At 55.7% G+C, this 21,543-nt stretch overlaps 2 protein-coding genes across 2 annotated transcripts in view; one reads left to right on the top strand and one right to left on the bottom strand.

Moving 5' to 3' along the window:
• Positions 1 to 683, top strand: LOC120325120 (zinc finger protein 485-like; the record flags this gene model as incomplete). The annotated part of the gene is made up of 1 exon (XM_039390517.1): positions 1 to 683. A coding segment is annotated over one exon (597 nt), but the record flags the coding sequence as incomplete, so codon positions are not given.
• Positions 684 to 10,944: 10,261 nt separating this feature from the next.
• LOC120325119 (zinc finger protein 135-like) overlaps positions 10,945 to 21,543 on the bottom strand; it is a 37,050-nt gene continuing 26,451 nt past the window's right edge. Inside the window, exon 3 of the mRNA XM_039390515.1 lies at positions 10,945 to 11,917. Coding sequence (XP_039246449.1) covers positions 11,413 to 11,917 — 505 coding nt within the window. The 3' untranslated portion in view covers positions 10,945 to 11,412. The remainder of the gene's footprint in view (positions 11,918 to 21,543) is intronic.

Below are 21,543 nucleotides of genomic sequence, written 5' to 3'. Positions count from 1 at the left end.
CCCAGCAGGGAGAAGCCCTTCAGGTGCTTGGAATGTGGGAAGAGCTTCCGGAAGAGCTCCATCTTCATCCACCACCAGCACATCCACACTGGGGAACGGCCCTACACATGTGGGGAATGTGGGAAAAGCTTCAACCAGAGCTCCCACCTGTTCAGACACCAGCGCATCCACAGTGGGAAACGGCCCTACGTGTGTAATGGTTGTGGGAAGAGCTTCACTGACAGCTCCAACCTGATCCGACACCAGCTCATCCACAGCGGGGAACGCCCCTACACATGTGGGGAATGTGGGAAAAGCTTCAACTGCAGCTCCACCCTCCGTACCCACCAGCTCATCCACACTGGGGAACGGCGGTACAAATGCTTGGAATGTGGGAAGAGGTTTCGGACCAGCTCAAGTCTCCTCAGACATGAGATGACACACACGGATGAGAGGCCCTTCTGCTGCATCGACTGTGGGAAGGGCTTGAAGTACAACTCCACCCTCGTCACCCACCGGCGCATCCACACCGGTGAGAGGCCCTACAAGTGTGGGGAGTGTGGGAAGAGCTTCACCTGGAGCTGTAACTTGACCAGACACCAACGGACCCACCGGTAAGGAAAGCCTTACAAGTGCCCCGACTGCGGGAAGAGCTTTGGCCGCTGCTTCCACCCCGAACTGGTACTCCTGGTAGTTTTAGTGTTCTGTATGTATGGCCAGTCTTCGTGAACAAAGATTTGGGAAAGGTCATTACCCTTTGAGCTTGTGCAGTGGATTTTTTAGGTGAGACACAGTGTGCGCTGAATTGAGTCCACCCTTTAATCCTAAGGTTCATCTGCTGGGGCCGAGCGAAGCTCAGATGGTGGCAGCAAGGTCCTCAGGACGTAGGTTTGTTTAGAGTGACCTTCTCTTAGATGGATGGCCTTACAGGGCTGACGAGCTCCATCTGCCCGGAGGGGTTCCCCGATGGGGAATTGAACCTGGGCCGTGGTGATGAGAGCACTGCATCCTAACCACGAGACCACCAGGGGCCCCCCTTCTTAGTGTTCTATTGTGCAGTAAATAATTCCGATGAAGATCTTTTGTCTGATCATTTGTAACTCTAAATAAATTCATTTCTATCCATGGGTCTGTTTTACCATCATTAAAATTTCAGGGACAAAAGTTCAGTCACACCTCTGTAATTCCTCTAAACTGAAAGTTTTGGCACAATCCGAGGCTGAGACTGGATCCAGCAGGCACCAGCACCCCACAGGAAGTTGGGAGCTCAGGGAGGCCATCCCCCTTCCCCAAAATCTGGTGCCCAAAGACCCCCATGGGACTGTTGGACCCTCCAGACCACCCTCTCTTTTCCACCCTTCTCCCTGTTCCTCCCACTTTTCCATGGTCCCCTCAATCCCTAACCCCCCCCAGGATCACTGTGAGGGTCCCAACCCCCACTTTTTTCCCCCCTCTCCCACCCCTTCCACATCATCTCCCAATCCCCAGCCCCCTCATGCTCAGTTTGGGGGTCCCACCCTCCCTTTTCCCCACTCTTCTGACCTCTCCCACCCATTTCCCATTATCCCCCAAACCTCAGTGCCCCTCCCCCTCCACTTTTGTTGGGTCCCACTCCCCTCCCACTCAGTTTGGGGTGCCACCACCCCTTCCCCACTGCCCCCCAATAACGGAGACTGGGGAGAACTGGGAAGCTTTCCTGGGATCAGGAGTGGCAGCAGGGGAGGGGGGGACACACGACCCCCTGGGACCCCCCTCACCTTCTGGCGCAGGTAGAAGCCGAGCCCCAGCGCCAGGGAGACGAAGGCCAAGAGGAAGCCCCCGGCCCCTCCTTGGCAGCAATTGCTGAGGCTGATGGAGCCCGGCAGGGCCGGGGCCGCCGGCGGTGTCCGATCCCGGCAGGAAGCGGGGAGGGCCCCGGGGAGCGGCGGCGGCGGGCGGGGCCCTGGGGGAGCCGCCCCGAGGGGTCCCCGCCGCCCGTGGCACTGAAGGAGCCGCCCCGGGACGGGCCCTGGCGGGGGTCGCCAGAGAGGGGGGGCGAGCTCGGAACGGAATCAGCTCCGGAGAATAAACCAAGGAAAACCAAAGGGCCGCGCCGGGGGAGGCTCCGCCGCCCCGGAGCTCAAAGAGCTGCCCCGCGGGACGGGCGAGGAGGGGCGGCGGTGAAACAGTCGCCCGGGGTGTGGCGAGGGAGGCGGGAATGGGATAAAAGGGAGAGAATAGAGAGAGAAATCGCTTTGTTTCCCCCGCCCCAACTCCCTTTTGTATACAGATAAAACCAGGGATCAACACCTGCTTCCCTTCCCCCTTTTCCCTCAGGGAACAAAAAACAAAAAAGAAAACCTTGGGAAAGAGGGGGAAAAGCCAACTGGAAAACTCTCTTGTCTGAGATAAGTTGTGCTGCCAAAGGAAACGCTGACTCCAGGGGTGCCCAAGCAGCAGCAGAGCCGACAGGGGCAGGGGGGAGGCAGCGGGTCTGCTTGATTCCATGGAGTTCTGGGGAGTCACAGTGGCCCTTTGGTTCCATGACACTCCACAATGTCACCATGGCCCCTTGGCTCCGTGAGATTCCACACTGTCCCCACATTCCTTTGGTTCCATGGGGTCCTGCAGTGTCCCAGTGCCACTTGATTGCACCAGGTTACACAGAATCCCAAGGGGCCCTTGATTTCAGGAGGTTCCACTCTGTCCCAGGGTCCCTTGGATTCCATGAGGCCCAGCAGTGTCTTAGTGGCTCCTTGACTCAAGGAGATTGTCCTGAGTCACAATGGCCCATTAAATTCCAGAGGTTCTGCAGTTTCCCAGGGTTTCTTTGTTTCCATGAGACCCTGCAGTGTCACCATGGCCCCTTGGTTCCATGAGGTTCCAAAATGATTCAGCATTCAGCATTCCTGAGGCCCTCTACTGTCACAATGGCCCTTTTCATCCCATGAGCTTCCAAAATGTCTCAGGGTTCCTTCTGTTCCATGAGGCCCCAGATGCCACAGTGGCCCCCTGGTTCCAGGAGATTCCACAGTGTCCTTGTGTTCCTTTGGATCCATAAATCCTTGTAGTGACACAATGGTCCCTTGGTTCCAGGAGGTTCCAGAGCATCAGGATGGCCCCTTGTTTCCATGTGGTTCTCCAGTGTCACAATGGTCCCTGGATTTCCTGAGGCTCCACTGAGTCACAGGTTCTTTTGGTCCCCGTGTCCCAGCAGCCCTTTGATTCCAGGAGGCTGCAGAGTGTCTGTGGATCCCTTCAGCTCCAGAATGCCCGGCAGTGTCAGAGTGGTCCCTGGAGTCCCTGGGGTTGCTCAGGGTCAGAATGGTGCCTTGACTGCACCAACTTGCCCAGGGTCCTCCTCTCGGGGCCCCTGAGAGTGACACTCAGCTGGGGCAGCTCTCAGGGCTGTGCACAGACAGCTCCCCTGACTCTTGGTGCCCGAGGCTGCTGCTGCCTGGCAGGGCTGGAACAGAGGTGACCTGGCAGCCCCTTGCCAGCCCTGGGCCCCCTCGGCATCCTGAGGCACCGCTGACTCCTGCCAGGATCCCCCCCTTCCTCCTTCCCCCCCTTCCCACACTGACTGTGAGGCCACACGGTCTGGGACACCCCTGGGGTCAGTCAGGGTCACCTGTCCAGGCTGTGTCCCCTCCCTGCTCCTGGTGCCCCCTCAGTCCCCTCACTGGTGGGGCAGGATGAGGAGCAGGAAAGGCCTTGGCTCTGGGCAGGAACCAAACCTTCCTGGAATTCTCCCCCCTGTTCCCAGTCCAAATCCAAACCCAACCCCCGAGAAACCCCTGGGAGGAAAATTCACTCCTCTCCCAGCCCAAACCAGCCCCCCAAGTCCATCCCCCAGCATGGGGGGCCCACAGGGTTGGGACATCGGGATGGTTGCCATGGACCCCGATTGTAACAACGGTTCCTTATGATGATTTTTATGGCAACCAACCTTTCAATATGATTGTGGAATGGTTGCCATGAAAAATGACTCATGGAAGTGTCCATGAGAAGGTCCCTGGCAACAGGTTTCTTGATGGTTGCCATGGAAAATTACAGCAGCATTGGGTCTTCATGCGAGTTGTCATGGCAACCATCAGAGGAATGGGGCCTTCTGACGGTTGGCATGGCAACCTGCCTTAGCAATGGGACTTGAAATGGTTTCCATGACAGCTGACCATGCCAACAAGTGGAAATGTCCATGGCAACAGTCCCTGACAATGGGTTTCCATGACGATTGCCATGACAGCCCAGTCAAGTGCTGGTTGCCATGGAAACAGTCCCTGGCAAAGCATCTCTGTGTCCGGGTACCATGGCATTGGGCACCAGGAGTGACTAATGGTTGCCATGGCAACAGCATGGATCCAGAATTCCATGGCATAAGCCCATAGCAGCAGGCCCTAGTGGAGGTTTCTATGGCAACTGAGCATCACAACTAGTCTTAGCCTTGGTTGCCATGGCAACACAGTTAGGAAGGGGTCCATTGACGGTTGCTGTGGTAACTGAGTGTACCAGGGTGAATTTATGCTGATATTTTTGGTCTGTGTTTGGCCCCAGCCACCCACAGTAGTTTATATTCTCCCTGCCAAGTTCACTGACAAAACAGTGAATTTCTCCTTGGAGGGAGAACTTCTGTATAAACTGTTTTAATTGGTGTTCTGTGATTGGCCAATTGTCCTCCAAGGTCGCTTGAAGGAGAAAGTGATGAGGAGAGGAGGAAGGCTCCACCCCCAACTCAATTAGAAAAGACCCCCAAAACACTCTGCGCGTGCGTGAGGCGATTTCCAAAGTTCTCACACGTGCACAGAAGAGATGCACTGACATCCACCCAGGAGGTGGGACTGAGGGCCTCGGGCTGGGCGGTGCTGGCCACACCTGGGAGGTTGTGGCCACTCAATTAATTGTATAAAAACAGATAGTGCTTTCTTGGAAGGGAGCTAACTTCACACCAAGGACAACGTTACCTTTTGGCGGGGACGCCTGCCAGTTTGTGAACTTACTGACTCTCCAAGGATGCAGCTTCTGCTATGGGTAATTACAGGTATGCTAGGTCGGTAAGATAAATTTATGGGCAACAGCTGGGTAACTGGGGAGATCGTGCTGGGGGCTTCTTTCTCTCCTCCTTCCTCTCTTTTAGGTTTGTTTGTTTTGTTGGCCACCTCTTGGTAATAAATATTGGGTTTTGTTAAGCTTTTAGCAGTGTCATGGTTTCAAGTTTCAGTATATCTCAAACCCTCCCTAACACACCATGTGTGCCCGGCAACCATCCTCCGTGCGCTCCGCGTGGAAAAGCAAAGTTCCCGTGGCCGACCCCGCACACTTGGCACGGTCACGCTCAGAATTTGGCACAGAATTAATACTGGAGAAAAATGAGACCAGTGAAACATCCTGAGCTCAGGAGAACCTGACTGTGCTGGGGAATCAGAGCTTTCACCCTGGGAAATGAACTGCTCTGAAAGAGTGGGAAGAAACCAGGAACAAAGGCTGAGTTCTAATGCTCCAGAGTAAACAACTCCTTCCTCACCAAAAGGTCTGAGCTCCCCTTAACTCATCTCTAGACATCCCTGGAAATAAAACAGCCTGACCTTGGACCCAAGATAAACAAAGACAAATTCCACGGCTTTAGCTGGAGCAAGGCTGGGGAGTGATGTGTCACTCCTCTCTGACATCACATGCTACCCATGACATCACACCTCCCCTATGACATCACATCTTTCCTAGGATGTCACATTCATCATATGACATCACATCTCTCCTGTGATGCCATACCACCCTTGTGACATCACATCCTCCCCGTGAAATCACAGTTCCCCTATGACATCACAGCTCCCCTGTGACATCACATCCTCCCCTATGACACCAAAACCATCATATGACATAACATCCTCCCTGTGATATCACATCTTCTTTATGACATCACAGATGATGTCACATCCATCATACAACATCCCATCTCTCCTGTGATATCATATCATCCCTGTTACATCGTGTCCTCCCCTGTGACATCACATCAATCATATGACATCACATCTCCCCCATGACATCACATCCCTGTTGTGGTATCACGGTTCCTCTATGACATCACATCCATCATATCACATCACATCTCTCCAGTGATATCATATCATCCCTGTGACATCACTTCCTCCCCGTGACATCACATCTCCCCTATCACATCACACCTCCCCATGACATCACATCCTCCCTGTGGCATCACATCTCCCCTGTGATGTCACAACCATAATATGACATCACACATCACCTATGACATCACAACTCCCCTATGACACCACATCCTTCCTGTGACATCAAACCTCCCTGTGACATCACATCTCCCCTATCACATCACATCCATCATATGACATCACATCTCTCCTGTGATCTCATATCAATTGTGTGACATCATGTCCTCCCCGTGACATCACAACTCCCCTCTGACATCACACCTCCACTGTGACATCACATCTCCCCTATGACATCACAACTATATCATCCCTGTCATATCATATCATCCCTGTGATGTCACATCCTCCCCTGTGACATCACATACTCCCCATGACATCACATCCTTCCTGTGACATCACATCTCCCCTATGACATCACATCCATCATATGACACCACACCTCTCCTGTGACATCATATCATCCCTGAGACATCACATCCCCCCCATGACATCACATCCTTCCTGTGACATAACATCTTACCGATGACATCACATCCTTCCTGTGACTTCACATCTCCTCTATGACATCACATCCATCATATGACATCACTTTTCTCCTGTGATATCATATCATCTCTGTGATGTCACGTCCTCCCCTGTAACATCATATCGTCCCTCTGAAATCACACCTCCCCTATGACATCACACCTGCCTGTGACATCACATCCTTCCTGTGAAATCACGTCTCCTGTGATATCATATCATCCCTTTGACATCACGCGCTTGCTTGTGACATCACATCTCCCTTGTGATATCACATCCTTGTTGTGACATCAGGGCTCCTCTATGACGTCACATCCATCATATCACATCACATCTCCCCTGTGACATCACATCCAGTGACATCCAGATCCATCCCAAGGTTGGGGGTGTGTGAGACAGGCAGAACCACAAATGCCTGCACAGCCCAGAGCAGTCAGTGTGGGGCTGTGCTTGCTGCTGCAGAGACCCCCAGGGAACAAACCCAGGGAGTACTTTGGGGGACTCTGTGTGTGTCCCCAGGCAGGACACTTACCTTATTATTGCTTATTATTTGTAATATCTTATAGATCTCTCATACAACACCTAAGGATGGATTCTATAGAATATGTGCCATAGATATTTGGGTTGGGTCTGGCTGAGCTGCAGTTCAGTTCCCCACAGCAGCCCTCCCAGGGCTGGGCTTGGCATTGGCAGCTGGAAGGGGGTTGAGAACACCCCAGTGTTTTGGCCCCTGCTGAGCACAGCACCAACACTGGGACATTCCTTCCTTAGCTGAGGGCAAGAGCCTGGCAGGGGACCCAAGTAGGCCAGCTGAGCCCAACTGAGCCAAGGGACATTGCAGCGATGGGAGGTCAGCTCAGCTCTAAAAGCTGAGGCAGGGAGCAGGAGGGGGGCATTCATTGTCTGATGGCTGCCTGCTGAGGAACCGTCCCGCGGACCCAAGCCCTGCTCCTCGGGAGTGGCCGACCATGGCTGCTCATGGCAAGCAGAGAACAAACCCTGCTGTCTTTTGCTTTAAATAAACTGCCTTATCTCAACCCACCAGTTGTTTTTTGTTCGACCTTACTCTCTCCCCTGTCCTGCTGGAAAGTGGAGTGATAGAGCGGCTGGGAGGGCACCTGGTGTCCAGCCAAGGTCAACCCACCACACACCTGAACAGTTCCAGAGACTCCACCACCTCCCTGGGCTACTTGTTCCAATGCCTGAACACTCTCTCAGTGGAAAAAGAATTCTTCAATATCTAGTATGAACCTTGCCCAATGCAATTTAAGGCCATTCCCTCAAGCCCAGTTCCCTCAGCCGTCCCTCAGCAGACATGTTTTCCAGAGCCTTCCCCAGCTCCGTTCCCTTCTCTGGACACGCTCCAGCCCCTCCAGGGCCTTTTGGCACTGAGGGGCCACAACTGGACACAGCACTCCAGGTGGGGCCTCCCCAGTGCCCAGCACAGAGGGGCAATCAGTTCTCTGCTCCTGCTGGCCACACTCTTCTCCACAAAGGCCACCATGCCCTTGGCCCTCTTGCCCCCCTGGGCACACTCTGCCTCATATCCAGCCCCTGTCAAGCAGCACCCCCAAGTCCCTTCCTGCTGAGCAGCTCTCCAGCCCCTCTGCCCCCAGCCTGGAACGTTCCAGGGGGTTGTTGGGACCCAGGTGAAGGTTCTGACACTTGGCCTTATTGATCCAGCCTGTCCAGATCCCTCTGCAGAGCCTTCCTGCCCTCCAGCACATCCGCACTCACACCCAATGTGGTGTTGTCCATGAATTTCCTGAGGGGGCACTCGATCCCCTGGCCCAGATCATCCAGAATGATGTGAAACAGGAGCAGCCCCAACCCTGAGCCCTTGGGAACCCCACTAGTGACCGGCCCCACCTGGATTTCCTTCCATTCCCCACCACTCCCTGGGCCTTCAGACACTTTGTCACCCAGCAAACAGTTCCCCGGGCAAGCCATGAGCAGCCAGTTTGTGCAGGAGATGCTGGGGGAGATGGTGCCAAAGGCTTTCTGGAATTCCACAGAGACACATCCCCAGCCTTTCCCTCAGCTGCTGAGCGGGTCCTTTGTCAGAGAAGGAGATGAGGTTGGTCAGACAGGACCTGCCTTTCCCAACCCCACGCTGGCTGGGCCTGATCCCCTGGTTGTCCTGCCCCTGCCATGGGATGGCACTGAGGAGGATCTGCTGCATGGACTTCCCTGGTCCTGAGGTCAATGGGACACGCCAGGAGTTGCCCAGATGCTCCTTTTGGCCCTTCCTGTGCATGGGCATCCCATGTGCTTGTTGTCAGTCAGCTGGGACTTGTGCAGTTGTGCAGCACTGCTGGAGATTTACTGAGAGTGGCTTGGCCAGCTCTTTCTCCAGCTCCCTCAGGACTCTTGGCTGCATCCCATGTGGACCCAGGCACTTGGGGGGTCTCACTGGCAGAGCAGGTCACTGACCATTTCCTCCTGCATTGTGGGGGTTTCACTCAGCTCCCCATCACCAGCTTCCAGCCAAAGCCTGCCTGACAGGTGTCCAAGGGGTCAGTTCTGCTGCCCCCTCCTTCCTTCCCCCACAATGGAAAACTCCCTCATTTTGGGTCCCTGTGCCCCAGACGGCTCCAACCACCACCTCACCCACCAGTCCCACAGTCATGGAATGCTTTGGCTTGGGAGGGGCCTTCAAGAGCATCTCAGCACCCTCAGAGGAAAGAATTCCTTCCTACTATCTCCTCCAACCCTTCCCTCTATCCATGTGAAGCCACTGCCCCTTGTCCTGTCACTCCAGGCCCTTGTCCAAAGTCTCTCTCCATCTTTCCTGTTGGCTCCTTTCAGGCACTGGAAGGCCACAATTCGGTCACCCCAAAGCCTTCTCTTCTCCAGCCTCAACAATCCCAATTCTCTCAGTCTTTCCTCACAGCAGAGCTGCTCCATCCCTCTGATCCTCTTGCTGCTCCCCTCTGCACTCGCTCCAGCAGGTCCATGTCCTTCCTGTGCTGGAGCCCAGAGCTGGAGGCAGCTCTGCAGGTGGGGCAGCATTACAGCCACGCATGTTCCAGCAAGGACATGGTGGAACCTCATGGAACCAAGGACCACTGGGACACTGAAGGGCCTTCTGGAGCCAAAGGAGCCCTGGGACACTGGGCAATCTCATGGAATCAAGGCAGCACTGTCACCCTGGGAAAACTCCTGGAATTCAGGGCCCATTGTGACACTGCAGCTCCCCATGGAACAAAAGGAACCCTGGGACGCTGCGGAAACTCATGGAACCAAGGAACCATTGGGACATTGAGGGGGCTGATGGAATCAGGAGTCCATTGGGATAATCCAGGGCCTCATGAAATCAATGGAATTCTGGGACACTGTCAAACCTCCTGGAACCAAGGGTTCCTGCTGACATGGGTGTCCTCCTGGAACCAAGGGACCCCGGAGATATTTCTGAACCTCCCAGAATCCAGGGGCCATTGGGACCCTGCAGAACCTCCTGCATTCAAGTGCTCCTTGTGAAACTGCAGGCTCTCCTGGAACCCAAGGATTCCTGGAACACTGCAGAGCTCACGGAACCAAGGGGCCACTGTCCCACTGCAGCTCCTTCTGAAGCACAAGGGACCCTGGGACAATGGGAAATCTCCGAGAATCCAAAGGGCATTTTGGGACTGCAGGGCCTCATGGAACTAAAGGAACCTTTGGAGACTGTGGAAGCTCATGGAATCCAGGGGCCATTGGGACATGTGGGGCCTCCTGGAAGCAAAGGAACCCTGATAATTTCTGTGGGAACAAGTTAAGGCAGCAGCAGCTGCATTCAGTTAATCAGGATCCAAAAGGAGTGTTTTGGCCTTGACTGGTGTTTTCCATCCAGAGAGGGCTGTTTGCCAAAGTGGAAACCACTTGGAACGCTCTGCATGGCAGCCTGTGTTTTTCTCTGGTGGCTGAACACAGCCAGCACATGAGGGGAGGGGAATGTGTGGGATCAGGGCACTGCTTTGGGGCCATGCTGGGAATTCTGATGGACTAAAAGACAAAGCCCAGGCGCTGTTTCCAAAGGAACCCCAATGAAAGGGGGACGGGTGAAAAAGGGGGGGTGGTCTGGCAGGTCTGACGGTCTCATGGGGGTCTTTGGGCAAAGGGGGGCTGGCAAAGCAGGGTGGCCCCCCTGAGCTTCCAATTTCTGTGGGGTGCTGGGGGCTGCTGGATCCAATCTCAGCCTTGGGTTATTCCAACAGTTTCAGTTTAGAGGAATTAGAGAGGTGTGACTGCAACACTTTGGTCCCCCAGGTTTTAATGATGGTAATTCAGATCTATTGATAGAAATTAATTTATTTAGGGTCACAAATGATCAGACAAAAGATCTTCATCAGAATTATTTACTGCACAATACAAACACTAAAATTACCAGGAGAACAGGATAAGACAGGACAGTGCTCTACACTAAAGCAATTGTTGAAGCAATTCTACTCAAGCTGGCACAAAAGCAAGAATTCTTAATTAGAGATGGATGGAACTCCCCCAGACCAACGCTGGTCGAGAGATCTCTGCTCTCAACCTTCAGCAATTACGTTGAGGGGTCCCCAGTCAAGGCAGGAATCTCTACACACCCCCAAAGAAAGGTTCTGTTGGAAGAAGCTGCCCCTGGGAAAGGGGACTGGCCCTTTTTGGTCAAAAGGGATGGACTGACAGTCACTGGACTCCAGGGGTTGCCTCCCCATCAGGGGGTTCATTCAGGGTGGAAGCAGTGGCCGAAGGTCTTCCCGCAGTCGGGGCACTGGTAGGGCTTCTCTTACTGGTGGGTACGTTGGTGTCTGGTCAACTTAGAGCTGTCGATGAAGCTCTTCCCACACTCCCCACACTTGTACGGCCTCTCCCCTGTGTGAATGCGCCGGTGGGTGATGAGATGGGAGTTGTGCTTGAAGCCCTTCCCGCAGTCGGTGCAGCGGAAGGGCCTCTCATCCGTGTGCGTCCGCTCATGCCTGAGGAGAGTTGAGCTGGTCTGAAACCTCTTCCCACATTCCAAGCACTTGTAGGGCCGTTCCTCGGTGTGGATGAGCTGGTGGGTGCGGAGGTTGGAGCTGCTCCTGAAGCTCTTCCCACATTCCCCACATGTGTAGGGTCGTTCCCCAGTGTGGATGCGCTGGTGTTGGATCAGGTTGGAGCTCTGCCTGAAGCTCTTCCCACACTCCCTACACGTGTAGGGCCGTTCCCCAGTGTGGATGTGCTGGTGTCGGAGCAGGTGGGTGCTATTCCTGAAGCTCTTCCCACATTCCAAGCACTTGAAGGGCTTCCCCCTGTTGAGAGGCTGCTCAGGGACCACCACGTTGGAGCTCTGGCTCAAGCTCTGGCTGCCTTCCCGGCACAGGCTGGCTCTTTCCTCCTCAGAGCACCCTGGGATGGCTTTGGAGCCCCTCCTGCGGGGGGATCTCCGGCCCTTTTCCTCCCCGCTGCCTTCCTGCGCCGGGGAGCCCTTCAAAACGGCCTCTCCCACCAGGGGCTCACGGGGGGATTTGTCCTCCGGGCTCTCCGTCCTCACCTCGGGGCCTGGGGCAGGAAGCAAGAAGGACAGGCAGGGGATTTGCCTCCGGCCCACAGGGAAGGCCAAGGACATCCCCCCAACTCCGGCCCCGGCAGGACGGCGGCGCCAGCGGGGTTGTCCTGCAGCCGGGGCCATGCTCGGCTGACAGAGCCAGCACAACACCCGCCCAAAGGGACACTGACTTCCTCCTCACCTGCCTGGGGGGACCAAGGCATCTTCCTCTTCCTCGCAGCCTCCTCCTCCATCCGACCAAGCTTTGGGAAGGACAAATCCTGATGGGGGGAAACAAGGGCTGAGCACGTTGGCTTGGGGGTTCCTCCTGCCCAAGTCCATCTCTAGAACTCACCGGGCATCCTGTGTCCATAAAAACCTCCAAAACACCAAGATTCAGCCCAGAAAAACCCAAACCACCGAGATTCACACAAACATCCCTCACAAATTGCAAGAAGACCCTTAGCCCCTCAAACTGTAAAAAGTTGAAATTCAGCTAAAAAATACTCCAAAATATGAAGATTAGCCAAAAAAATCTCTCCCAAAAGTTCCCCCTCTCTGGTCTCTCCCCTCTGGGGTTCGGAGGGTCTCCCCTGTCTGGGATGCTGGGGGTCCCACTTAGAAATGCTGAGAGTGTTAGGGGTCCCAAGGGTTCCTTCTCCTCTGACTCTCACCTTCGGGGTGCTGCGTTCCCAGACATTCCCCCTCTCCAGGTTCTGCACTTCGTTGTCCCAGGGATCCCAGGGGTCCCCACTGTCCAGGCTTCCCCTTCTCCATCCCCCCTTTCAGGCTCCCGGGGCTCCTCCCTCTCCGTGCTCCCCCCTCCAGGCTGCCGGGGGTCCCCCAGCTCCAACATCGCCCCGCTCCGCCCCCCACACTTGGCAGCTCCCGGGCTCCACACCCACCCCCGGCACTCCCGGGGGGCCCCAAACCCGCTGTGTCCCCCCCGTCAGCACCGGGCTGACAATGGAGCCGGCGGGGCCTGACCCAGCAACACCAACCCCCACCATGGGGGGGACCCACATCCCCCCGCCCACCGCCGGGGCTCTGCCACCAACCCAGCCCGGCACCCCCAAAAAACACCTCCTGCCCACCCCCAAGAGTCCCCAAGGGCACAGCCCTGCACAAGGGCCGGCTGTGCCCAAGGCACCCAAACAGCTCCACAGGCGTTGGCTGGGGGGATGTGAGGGCTGGGCCTGCTCAGCACAGCCCCGGCCTCGTGCCCAGCGCCTCTTTCCTGACCCACACAAGAGCTTCCCGGCCCCCCCAGGGCTCCCCTGCTGCTGCCTCTGCTCCTGGCCCTGCCTTTGCTGCTCCCTTGGCTGGGGCAGCGGCTGCAGGGGGGGATGGCAGCAGCTTCAGCTCCACGGCACTTCCTGGGGGGAGCTCAGCCCGGGGGGACGGGCAGGGACCTGATGGGGATGGACAGGGGCCCAGCAGGGACAGCCAGGGCCTGCAGGGGAAGGCACAGGGACAACCTGGACCCCCACACTGACACTGCTGTCTCTGCTCCTCCTTGCAGGCTCCGTGGCCAGGTACAGTTTGTGTTCCTGGGTGCCCACCATCTCAGCACTTGGAGACGCTCAAATCAGCGCCCGCAGCTCTGCAGCAAAGCCCCAGCTCACCTGGCACACAGGGGATGGACACAGCACCTGCTCAGGGATGGGCATTCACAGCTTCAGGTCTTTCCCACCACGAGGCTGCCCTTACTCAGCAGCACCCCTGCCTTGCACTTATTCTCAGCCTCACCTCAGGGACAGCTCTGGGCTCACCTCCGCGCCACTTCTCAGCCTCACCTCAGGGCCTGGGCTCAAGGACAGGAACCTGCAGGGAGGGGACATCAGGTGCAAGCTGAGGGCTGCCTGCTTGCACTGGCCTCTGGGCTTCCTTCTCCTTCTACAACCAGCCCACAACTCAGCCTGCGTTTCTAACACCACACATTTACAGACTAACCTTGGAGATAGATATGGACAGACATCTCTATCACCCTGGGGATAGAGCCTCAAGCACGTGCTGCCATAGGAATGGGAATCAGAGAATCACAGAATCAGCCACGTTGGAAAAGACCTCCGAGATCATCAAGTCCAACCCTGGATCCAACCCCGCTGTGCTTCCCAGACCATGGCACTGAGGCCACATCCACTCTCACCTTCAACACCTCCAGGGACGCTGACTCCACCCCCTCCCTGCCCAGCCCATTCCAAGGCCTGATGACTCTCTTGGGAAAGAATTGCTTCCTAATATCCAACCTAAACCTCCCCTGGCACAGCTCAAGACCCAGCCCTCTTGTCCTGCTGCTGCTTCCTGGCACAACAGCCCCACCTCCACCTGGCTCCAACCTCCTGGCAGGGACTTGCAGACAGTCAGGAGGTCTCCCCTGAGCCTCCTCTTCTCCAGCCTCAACACCCCCAGCTCCCTCAGCCTCTCCTCACACCACTTGTGCTCCACTCCCTTCCCCAGCCTCGCTGCTCTTCTCTGGATCCTCTGACCACAAAAATGCTCCCCCTCCCACAGAAAGGCCAAGGGCATCTGGGGACACACTGGGGACTTTGGGGGTCTTTGTGGGGCACTGGGTGATTACTGGGGGATACTGGGACACACTGGGGGGAACCAGAGGGCATTGGGAGGACTGGGGGGTTACTGAGGGACACTGGGATGGCACTGGGAGGGACTGGGGGGGAACTGGGGCACACTGGAGGGCACTGGCAGAGAACTGGGGAGTTACTGGGGGATACCTGGACAATGGGGGGACACTGGCAGGTTACTGGGCCATACTGGGGGTTACTGGGTGCTCACTGGAGGATCACTGGGCCATACTGGGGGGCAGTGGGAGGTCACTGGGACACATTGGATGGTCACTGAGGGGGTTACTGGGCCATACTGAGGGTAACTGGGAGGTCACTGGGATATACTGGGGGCACTGGGATCCCCTTACCCAGATGTGGTACATCTCCCCCCCTGGATTTTGGAGGGCATCCCTAGGACCCCTCCCCTGGGGGCTGGGGGACCCCTTGAACCCCAATGCAGGGCTTTAGGGGACACCCTAAAATCCCCTCAAAACCCCTGAAATCCCCCTTCGACTCATCAAAACCTTCTCAAGGTCCCCACAAATCCCCTCAGAGATCTCATCCCTCCCCAGCACCCCCCAAACCCACTCATTTACCCGCAAAACCAACCTGGGACCCCCCAAGCCCATTCAGGGACCCCCCAATCCCCCTCAGAGACCCTCAAAACCGTCTAAGACCCCGTAAACCCGGGGACCTTCAAAACTGTCTGAGACCCACTAAACCCCCTAGAGACCCCAAAGTTGCCTAAAAGGTCCCTGCAAAGCCTCCCAGGAACCCCAGATCTCCCCAGAGACCCCCAAAGCCCACCTGGGACACCCCAAATCTTCTCAGAAAACAAAACCCTCATCAGAGCCCCCCAAAACTCTTCAGGGACCTTCAACCTCCCCCCCGACTCCTTTTAGGGACCCCTCAAAACGTCCCCGGGAACCCCCGAACCCCCCCGCTAAACCCTCCCGAGCCCTCCAGCCTTTCCACCCACACCCGCGCTCCCCGCAGCCCCCGAGGGGATCCCCAGACCCCGCTCTCGCCGCCCCCCCGCCAACTCACCCAGCGAAGCGCAGCGGCCGCAGGCGAGTCCTGCTCACTCCCGACCACGAGGCCAAAATGGCGCTCGCTCCGCGCGCCCTCCGCCTTTACAGACCCGCCCCGCAGCCAATCAGCGCGCGGCCACGGCCCCCGCCCGCCCTTCGCCACGCCCCCACCTGCGCGGTGCATTGTGGGAGTTGTATTCCCTGCGGCGGGGGAGGATCGGACTTGTTGGGTTTAGTTTTTCTGTCTTCTTTTATTTTCTCTTTTTTATTTCTTTCTTTTCTTTTTTTTCTTTCTTCTTCCTTTTATCCCCTTTTTGCTCTCTTTTCTTTTTTTTCTCCTTTTTCTTTTTCTTCTATTTTTTCTTTTTTTTATTTTTTTTTCTCTTTTTTTTCTTTTTCTCTTTTTTCTTATTTTTTTTTATATTTTGTATTTTCTTATTATTTCCATTTTCCTTTTTTTTTTTTTACATTGTTTCCTATCAGTTGTACTTTCAGGGAAGATTTATACTCAGATCAAAACAATCTCCAGGTACATATCCTGCCACAACAGATAATCTGCCATTGTTCCAGGTTCCTGAGAATTTCCCAGATCACACAACTTGTACAAGAGCACTCTATTGTCATCTTCCAAAACCTTGGAGAGGTCCCAGAGATGTCCCAGGAAGGAATTTGGGGCCTCAAGCACATGACCCGTATATAGAGGCTGAGGACTCAGGGGTCAGTGGTGTGAAGATTGAGGACAGTAGAGGAGTAGCCTGAGAGGTCTGGAAGGGGGGTGTCAGAGCTGGTGGAGCTTTTCTTCCTGTCAGAAAACAGCCTAAGAAAGAACTAGTGCCACCAAGGCCAGCTGGGGTGGCCTAGATTGGTGACAAGAAGTCAGAAATTTCCCTCTGAGGTCAGTGCTGTGGTGCAATATGTCACAAAGAAGGAGTCTGGATGAGCCCAAGGCTTTGTGTGTGCAGGAAGAGCCAGGGAGGACGCAGAGATGTCAGTGCAGGAAGGTGCCAGCCAGGTGGGGCAGTCGGGGGGATGACGACAGCCTGCAGGGAAAGGGGCAGGGCATGGACACCGTAGGACAGCCTGGGCTGGAGAGGAGACAGGGATGGGGAGAAGCTGAAAGGCCCTGACAGAGCCACCTTCTGCAGGCCTTTGGCCAGGGCTGCTGTCTGTGCCCCTGATGCCAGGAGGAGGGGAGTGGCCCTTGCAGCCCTGGGGCCTCATGGCCTCCTTGTCCCTGCTCAGCAGCCTGGCAGGTGCCACCCCATGGTCCTGCCCTTGGCATTGCACATCCCACATCCCAGTGCCCCAGGAAGAGCCCTGAGGAATGAGGCAGGGACAGGATCTGCCTTCCCAGGGGCTGAGGGTCAGGACTTGGCCCATTGGATTAAGGAAACACATCCAGGTTTCCTCAGCATCAGAGCCACCTTTCCCTTGCTTGTCCATCCTTGTCATCACTGTGTGCAGTTTTCTGCTCTAACTGGAATCTGGGGACACGTTCTCAGTTGTGTCCCTCAGTGAGACTCATTAGTACTACAAGAAACTTTAGTGTTTCAATCTCATTTTGACTTCTTGAGAAGTTGTTTGAACTTCCTCTCAGGGACTGAGTCTCATGTAAACAACATCAAATCCCCCTGAGGGTCATGAAATGCCTGGGGCTGTTGCTGTGCTGCTGAGCTGGGCTGGGCTCCTGGCACACAGGGAGCTCCTGGCAACCCAGAAGAGCTTCAAAGAAACAGCTCTGCTGCTGAGCAGCTCCTCTGCACAGCCCAGAAGGACTGAGGGCACTGCCTGCAGCACCCAGGGCACAGGAGAGAAGGCAGAGAGATGAGAGGCAGCCTGGGCTGGGACGTGACTGAGCTCTCACCATGTGAGAAACCTTCACAGCATTTGAATTAAGAATTCTCTGGCTGCAGGAAAGTTCAACTTGCCTTCCTGGAGGGATTTCCTAAAGCTGCCACATCCCACAGCTTCCAGGATCTTTCAGCAGGACTCTCCCAGTTGCTGCAGTGCAGGGGAAGTGGCCATATGGCAGAGCAGGGCAGGAGCTGCAGGCAGCAAGGGCAGAGAGGAGAAGGGAGCAGGAGGTTCAAGGGATCCTGGGGTGGGAGGACAGGGCAGAGCTGCTCAGGGCAGGAACCTTGCCAGCCCTTTGCCATGGTCAGGCTGTGGCTGCAGAGCAGTGCAGGTGAGTTCCTGCAAGTGCCTCTCCCAGCTGCCAAATGCCCCCAGTGGCAGGAGCTGTCAGGATGGCTCTGCTGGATTTGCTGGGGTGCAGCAGGAGAAGCTGCTGCAGAGCAGGACTTGCTGCTGCCCCATCAGAGGCCCAGGGCAAGAAGGTTCCCTGTGCCAGGGCTGGCTGTGGGGTGGGAAGGTGGGGGTGCAGCCAGGGGTGCCCAGGGCTGTGGGGCAGAGCAGGGTCCTGCCCCCAGGGCTCTGTGTGCTGGGGCAGGGACTCTGCTGCCTGCCAGGGGCAGCTCTCAGCCCGGCCAAGGAGCTGCCACGGCCCTGCAGGGAGAAGGGGTGGGTGGAAGGAGTGACCCCTCAGGGCAGGGCAGGGCAGGGCTGGGCAGGGCTGGGCAGGGCCCTTCAGCTGCAGGCTCAGGGCTCCTCACAGCTTCAGCTCCACCTCCTCCATTTCCAGGGCCCTTCTCAGGAAGCACATCCCCCCAGAACACCTCCCCCTTCCCAGCCACCGCAGGGGCTCTGGGACCTGCTCTGCAGCCCCTGCCCAGGCAGAGCTGCCCCTGGGCACTGGGCTGGGGATGGCTCTGGCAGCACTGGCAGGGAGCTGAGCTGGGCACAGGCAGGGGCTGCTGGCAGGAACAGCTCCTCACCCAGAGACAGGCAGGCAGGGAGAGGGAGCTGCTGCCACAAGGGCTGGGCAGGGGGATGGGAGCCCCTCCCTGCTGTCCCTGTGGCACAGACCCCTTCCCTGAGCAGCTCCTGCCTGGGCTCCTTTCCCAGCCTAAGCAGAGCCTGTGCCCTCAGGCCCACGGGGGCTGGGCTGTGCATTGCCCTGCAGCAGCCAGAGCCCAGGCAAGGACAGGGCCCTGATTTCCAGCTGTCTCTCTGTGTCCCTCCTCCCTTGGCAGCAGCACTGTGGCATTTCACTGCCATCCCCTGCTGCCTGGGCTCTCCTTGTTCTCACCAGTGGGTTTTCTGAGCCAGTGTGGAGTTTGGGGGGGCAGATTCCTGTGCAGACACAAACCCTTTGGGTGCTGCTGTGGGGATGTGTCTGGGGGAGCCCTCCAGGCACCTTCAGGGTCTTCAGCTGTTTGCCTGGGTGTCCTGCAGGGCTGCAGGTGCCCTCCAGAAGGGCACAGCTCTGCCATAGGATCTCTGTGCTGCACAGGATCCCCATGGAGAAAACTCCTCAGTGCTAAATCCATGGAAATGCTCTGGGCAGCCGCACTTGGGAGCTGCAATGGTCCCTCTGTGAGGCAGTCTGGGAGTATAGAGATGAGATCCTAATCAGGCATCCTGAGGAAAGGCAAGGATTCTGTCAATCTGATCTTTGAACCGGGATTCCTCTGCTCCTAGAAGTGCCTTGTTATTTCTTTTAAGGGAATTCCTAAGGGTGATCCCCCTTTAGCTCTAAGCTGCCAGCCAGGGGCAGCTGTGAACAGAAAAGATGGCCAGCTCTTGTCTCTGCACCAAGAGACCATCCCTTTGCCTCTCAGGACTCACAAGATTTCCCTTGGAGCACATTAGAAATGTCAGAAATTTCAACCATCCAAACTCTTCCATGCAAGAGGAATTCGAACAAAATAAAGTCCCCCAAATCCCCTCTCTGTGTTCTGTGCTTGGGCAAACTGTGACCAGCAGTTCTGGAAACACTCTGATACATCACAAGTGCATTTAATTGGAGGTCACCCTGTGCTCCAAGTTGCCTCTCACTGCACAGCAAGAAGGATTCCTTGGGAGCCCATTCCAGGGTCCCTGCTCTCAGTGCCCCCTTCAGCCAGCAAAACCCAGAGCTCGGGGAGAGGGATGCAGAGAGATCTTCCTGAAAAGAGGCCCTGAATGTTGAGTTGCTATGAGACATGCAAGATGTTTTGCTGATTGAGTCTGGCCTAATTCAGTTCTGTCTTTATTCCCCTCAACAGAAAACAATAACCGGAGGCAGCAAATGTCCAACAGCAGCTCCATGCCCCAGTTCCTCCTCCTGGCATTTGCAGACAGGCGGGAGCTGCAGCTCCTGCACTTCTGGCTCTTCCTGGCCATCTCCCTGGCTGCCCTCCTGGCCAACGGCCTCATCCTCAGCGCCGTAGCCTGGGACCACCACCTGCACACCCCCATGGGCTTCTTCCTGCTCAACCTCTCCCTCACAGACCTGGGCTGCATCTGCACCACTGTCCCCAAAGCCATGCACAATTCCCTCCAGAACACCACAACCATCTCCTACATGGGATGTGCTGCACAGCTCTTTTTCTTTTATTTCTTCATCTCAGCAGAGTTTTCCCTCCTCACCATCATGTGCTACGACCGCTACGTTGCCATCTGCAAACCCCTGCACTATGGGACCCTCCTGGGCAGCAGAGCTTGTGCCCACATGGCAGCAACTGCCTGGGCCACTGGATTTCTAAATTCTCTGCTGCACACAGCCAGTACATTTTCCCTGCCCCTGTGCCAGGGCAATGCCCTGGGCCAGTTCTTCTGTGAAATCCCACACATCCTCAAGCTCTCCTGCTCACACTCAGGCTACCTCAGGGAAATTGGGCTTCTTGTGGTTGGTGCCTGTTTCGTGTTTGGCTGTTTTGTTTTCATTGTTTTCTCCTATGTGCAGATCTTCAGGGCTGTGCTGAGGATCCCCTCTCAGCAGGGACGGCACAAAGCCTTTTCCACGTGTCTCCCTCACCTGGCCGTGGTCTCCCTGTTTGTCAGCACTGCCACGTTTGCCCACCTGAAGCCCCCCTCCATCTCCTCCCCATACCTGGACCTGATGGTGGCAGTTCTGTACTCGGTGGTGCCTCCAGCAGTGAACCCTCTCATCTACAGCCTGAGGAACCAGGAGCTCAGGGAAGCCATAAGGAAAACGATGACTGGATGTTTTTTTAAGAAGCAATAAACTGCATCTTTTCTCCTGCAGAACACTCATTGTGTAACACATGTTGGGCCCAGCCTGCCTTCTAAAGCTATTGATAGTTTTTGGGGTGGGGGGGCTTTCTTTTTTTTCCCTCTGTTCATGTCATTAGCACTGAAATTTTATTCTTCATCCCATATATCATTCACTGTCTACCTCTTTTTTTTCACCCACAAAATATACAAATCAGGAATCATGCTTTGTGTGCATTTAAACAAAATAAAAGTTTGTGCAAAAAGGTATTTGTCAAACATCCTCCCTGTTTTAGTTTGTATATGAGGAATCACAATCTCTGAGTGTAAGAAAGGACACAAATGCTTTTTTCTAGATTCTTCCTCCAAGACCTCCCCTGAAGCTGGAGGACATTTCCATGTTTGCAGATCTGGAGCGGAAAAGAGTCCCAGCACTGCCAGGGAGCCCCAGCACTGTGTCTGTTCAGAGCTGCTCTCTTTGCACTCCCACCCTCTCCTTTCCTGTCCGTGCCCAAGGCCTGAGTGCTCTGGCAGCTCAGTCACTGTCCTGCTGTGGGTCAGGCCTGTGAGCACAGGCAGGGACAGGCCCTGGGCACTGCTGGGACAGGGCTGGGCTCCACAACAGCAGTTCCAGCAGCAAAGGGGTTCCCCTCCAGGCACTTCCTGAAGGCTGAGGTCTTTTCCCAACACTGGAATGGAGAAGAAGTCCAAGGAACAGAGTCTCAGAAGTCTTGTTG

Source organism: Pipra filicauda, unplaced genomic scaffold, assembly GCF_003945595.2.
Source record: "Pipra filicauda isolate LSUMZ 115617 unplaced genomic scaffold, ASM394559v2 scaffold833_size69534_pilon, whole genome shotgun sequence".
In the NCBI taxonomy this organism is placed as follows: Eukaryota; Metazoa; Chordata; class Aves; order Passeriformes; family Pipridae; genus Pipra; species Pipra filicauda.
Note: the sequence above shows the minus strand (reverse complement) of the source record. Positions and strands in the feature narration are given on the sequence as shown.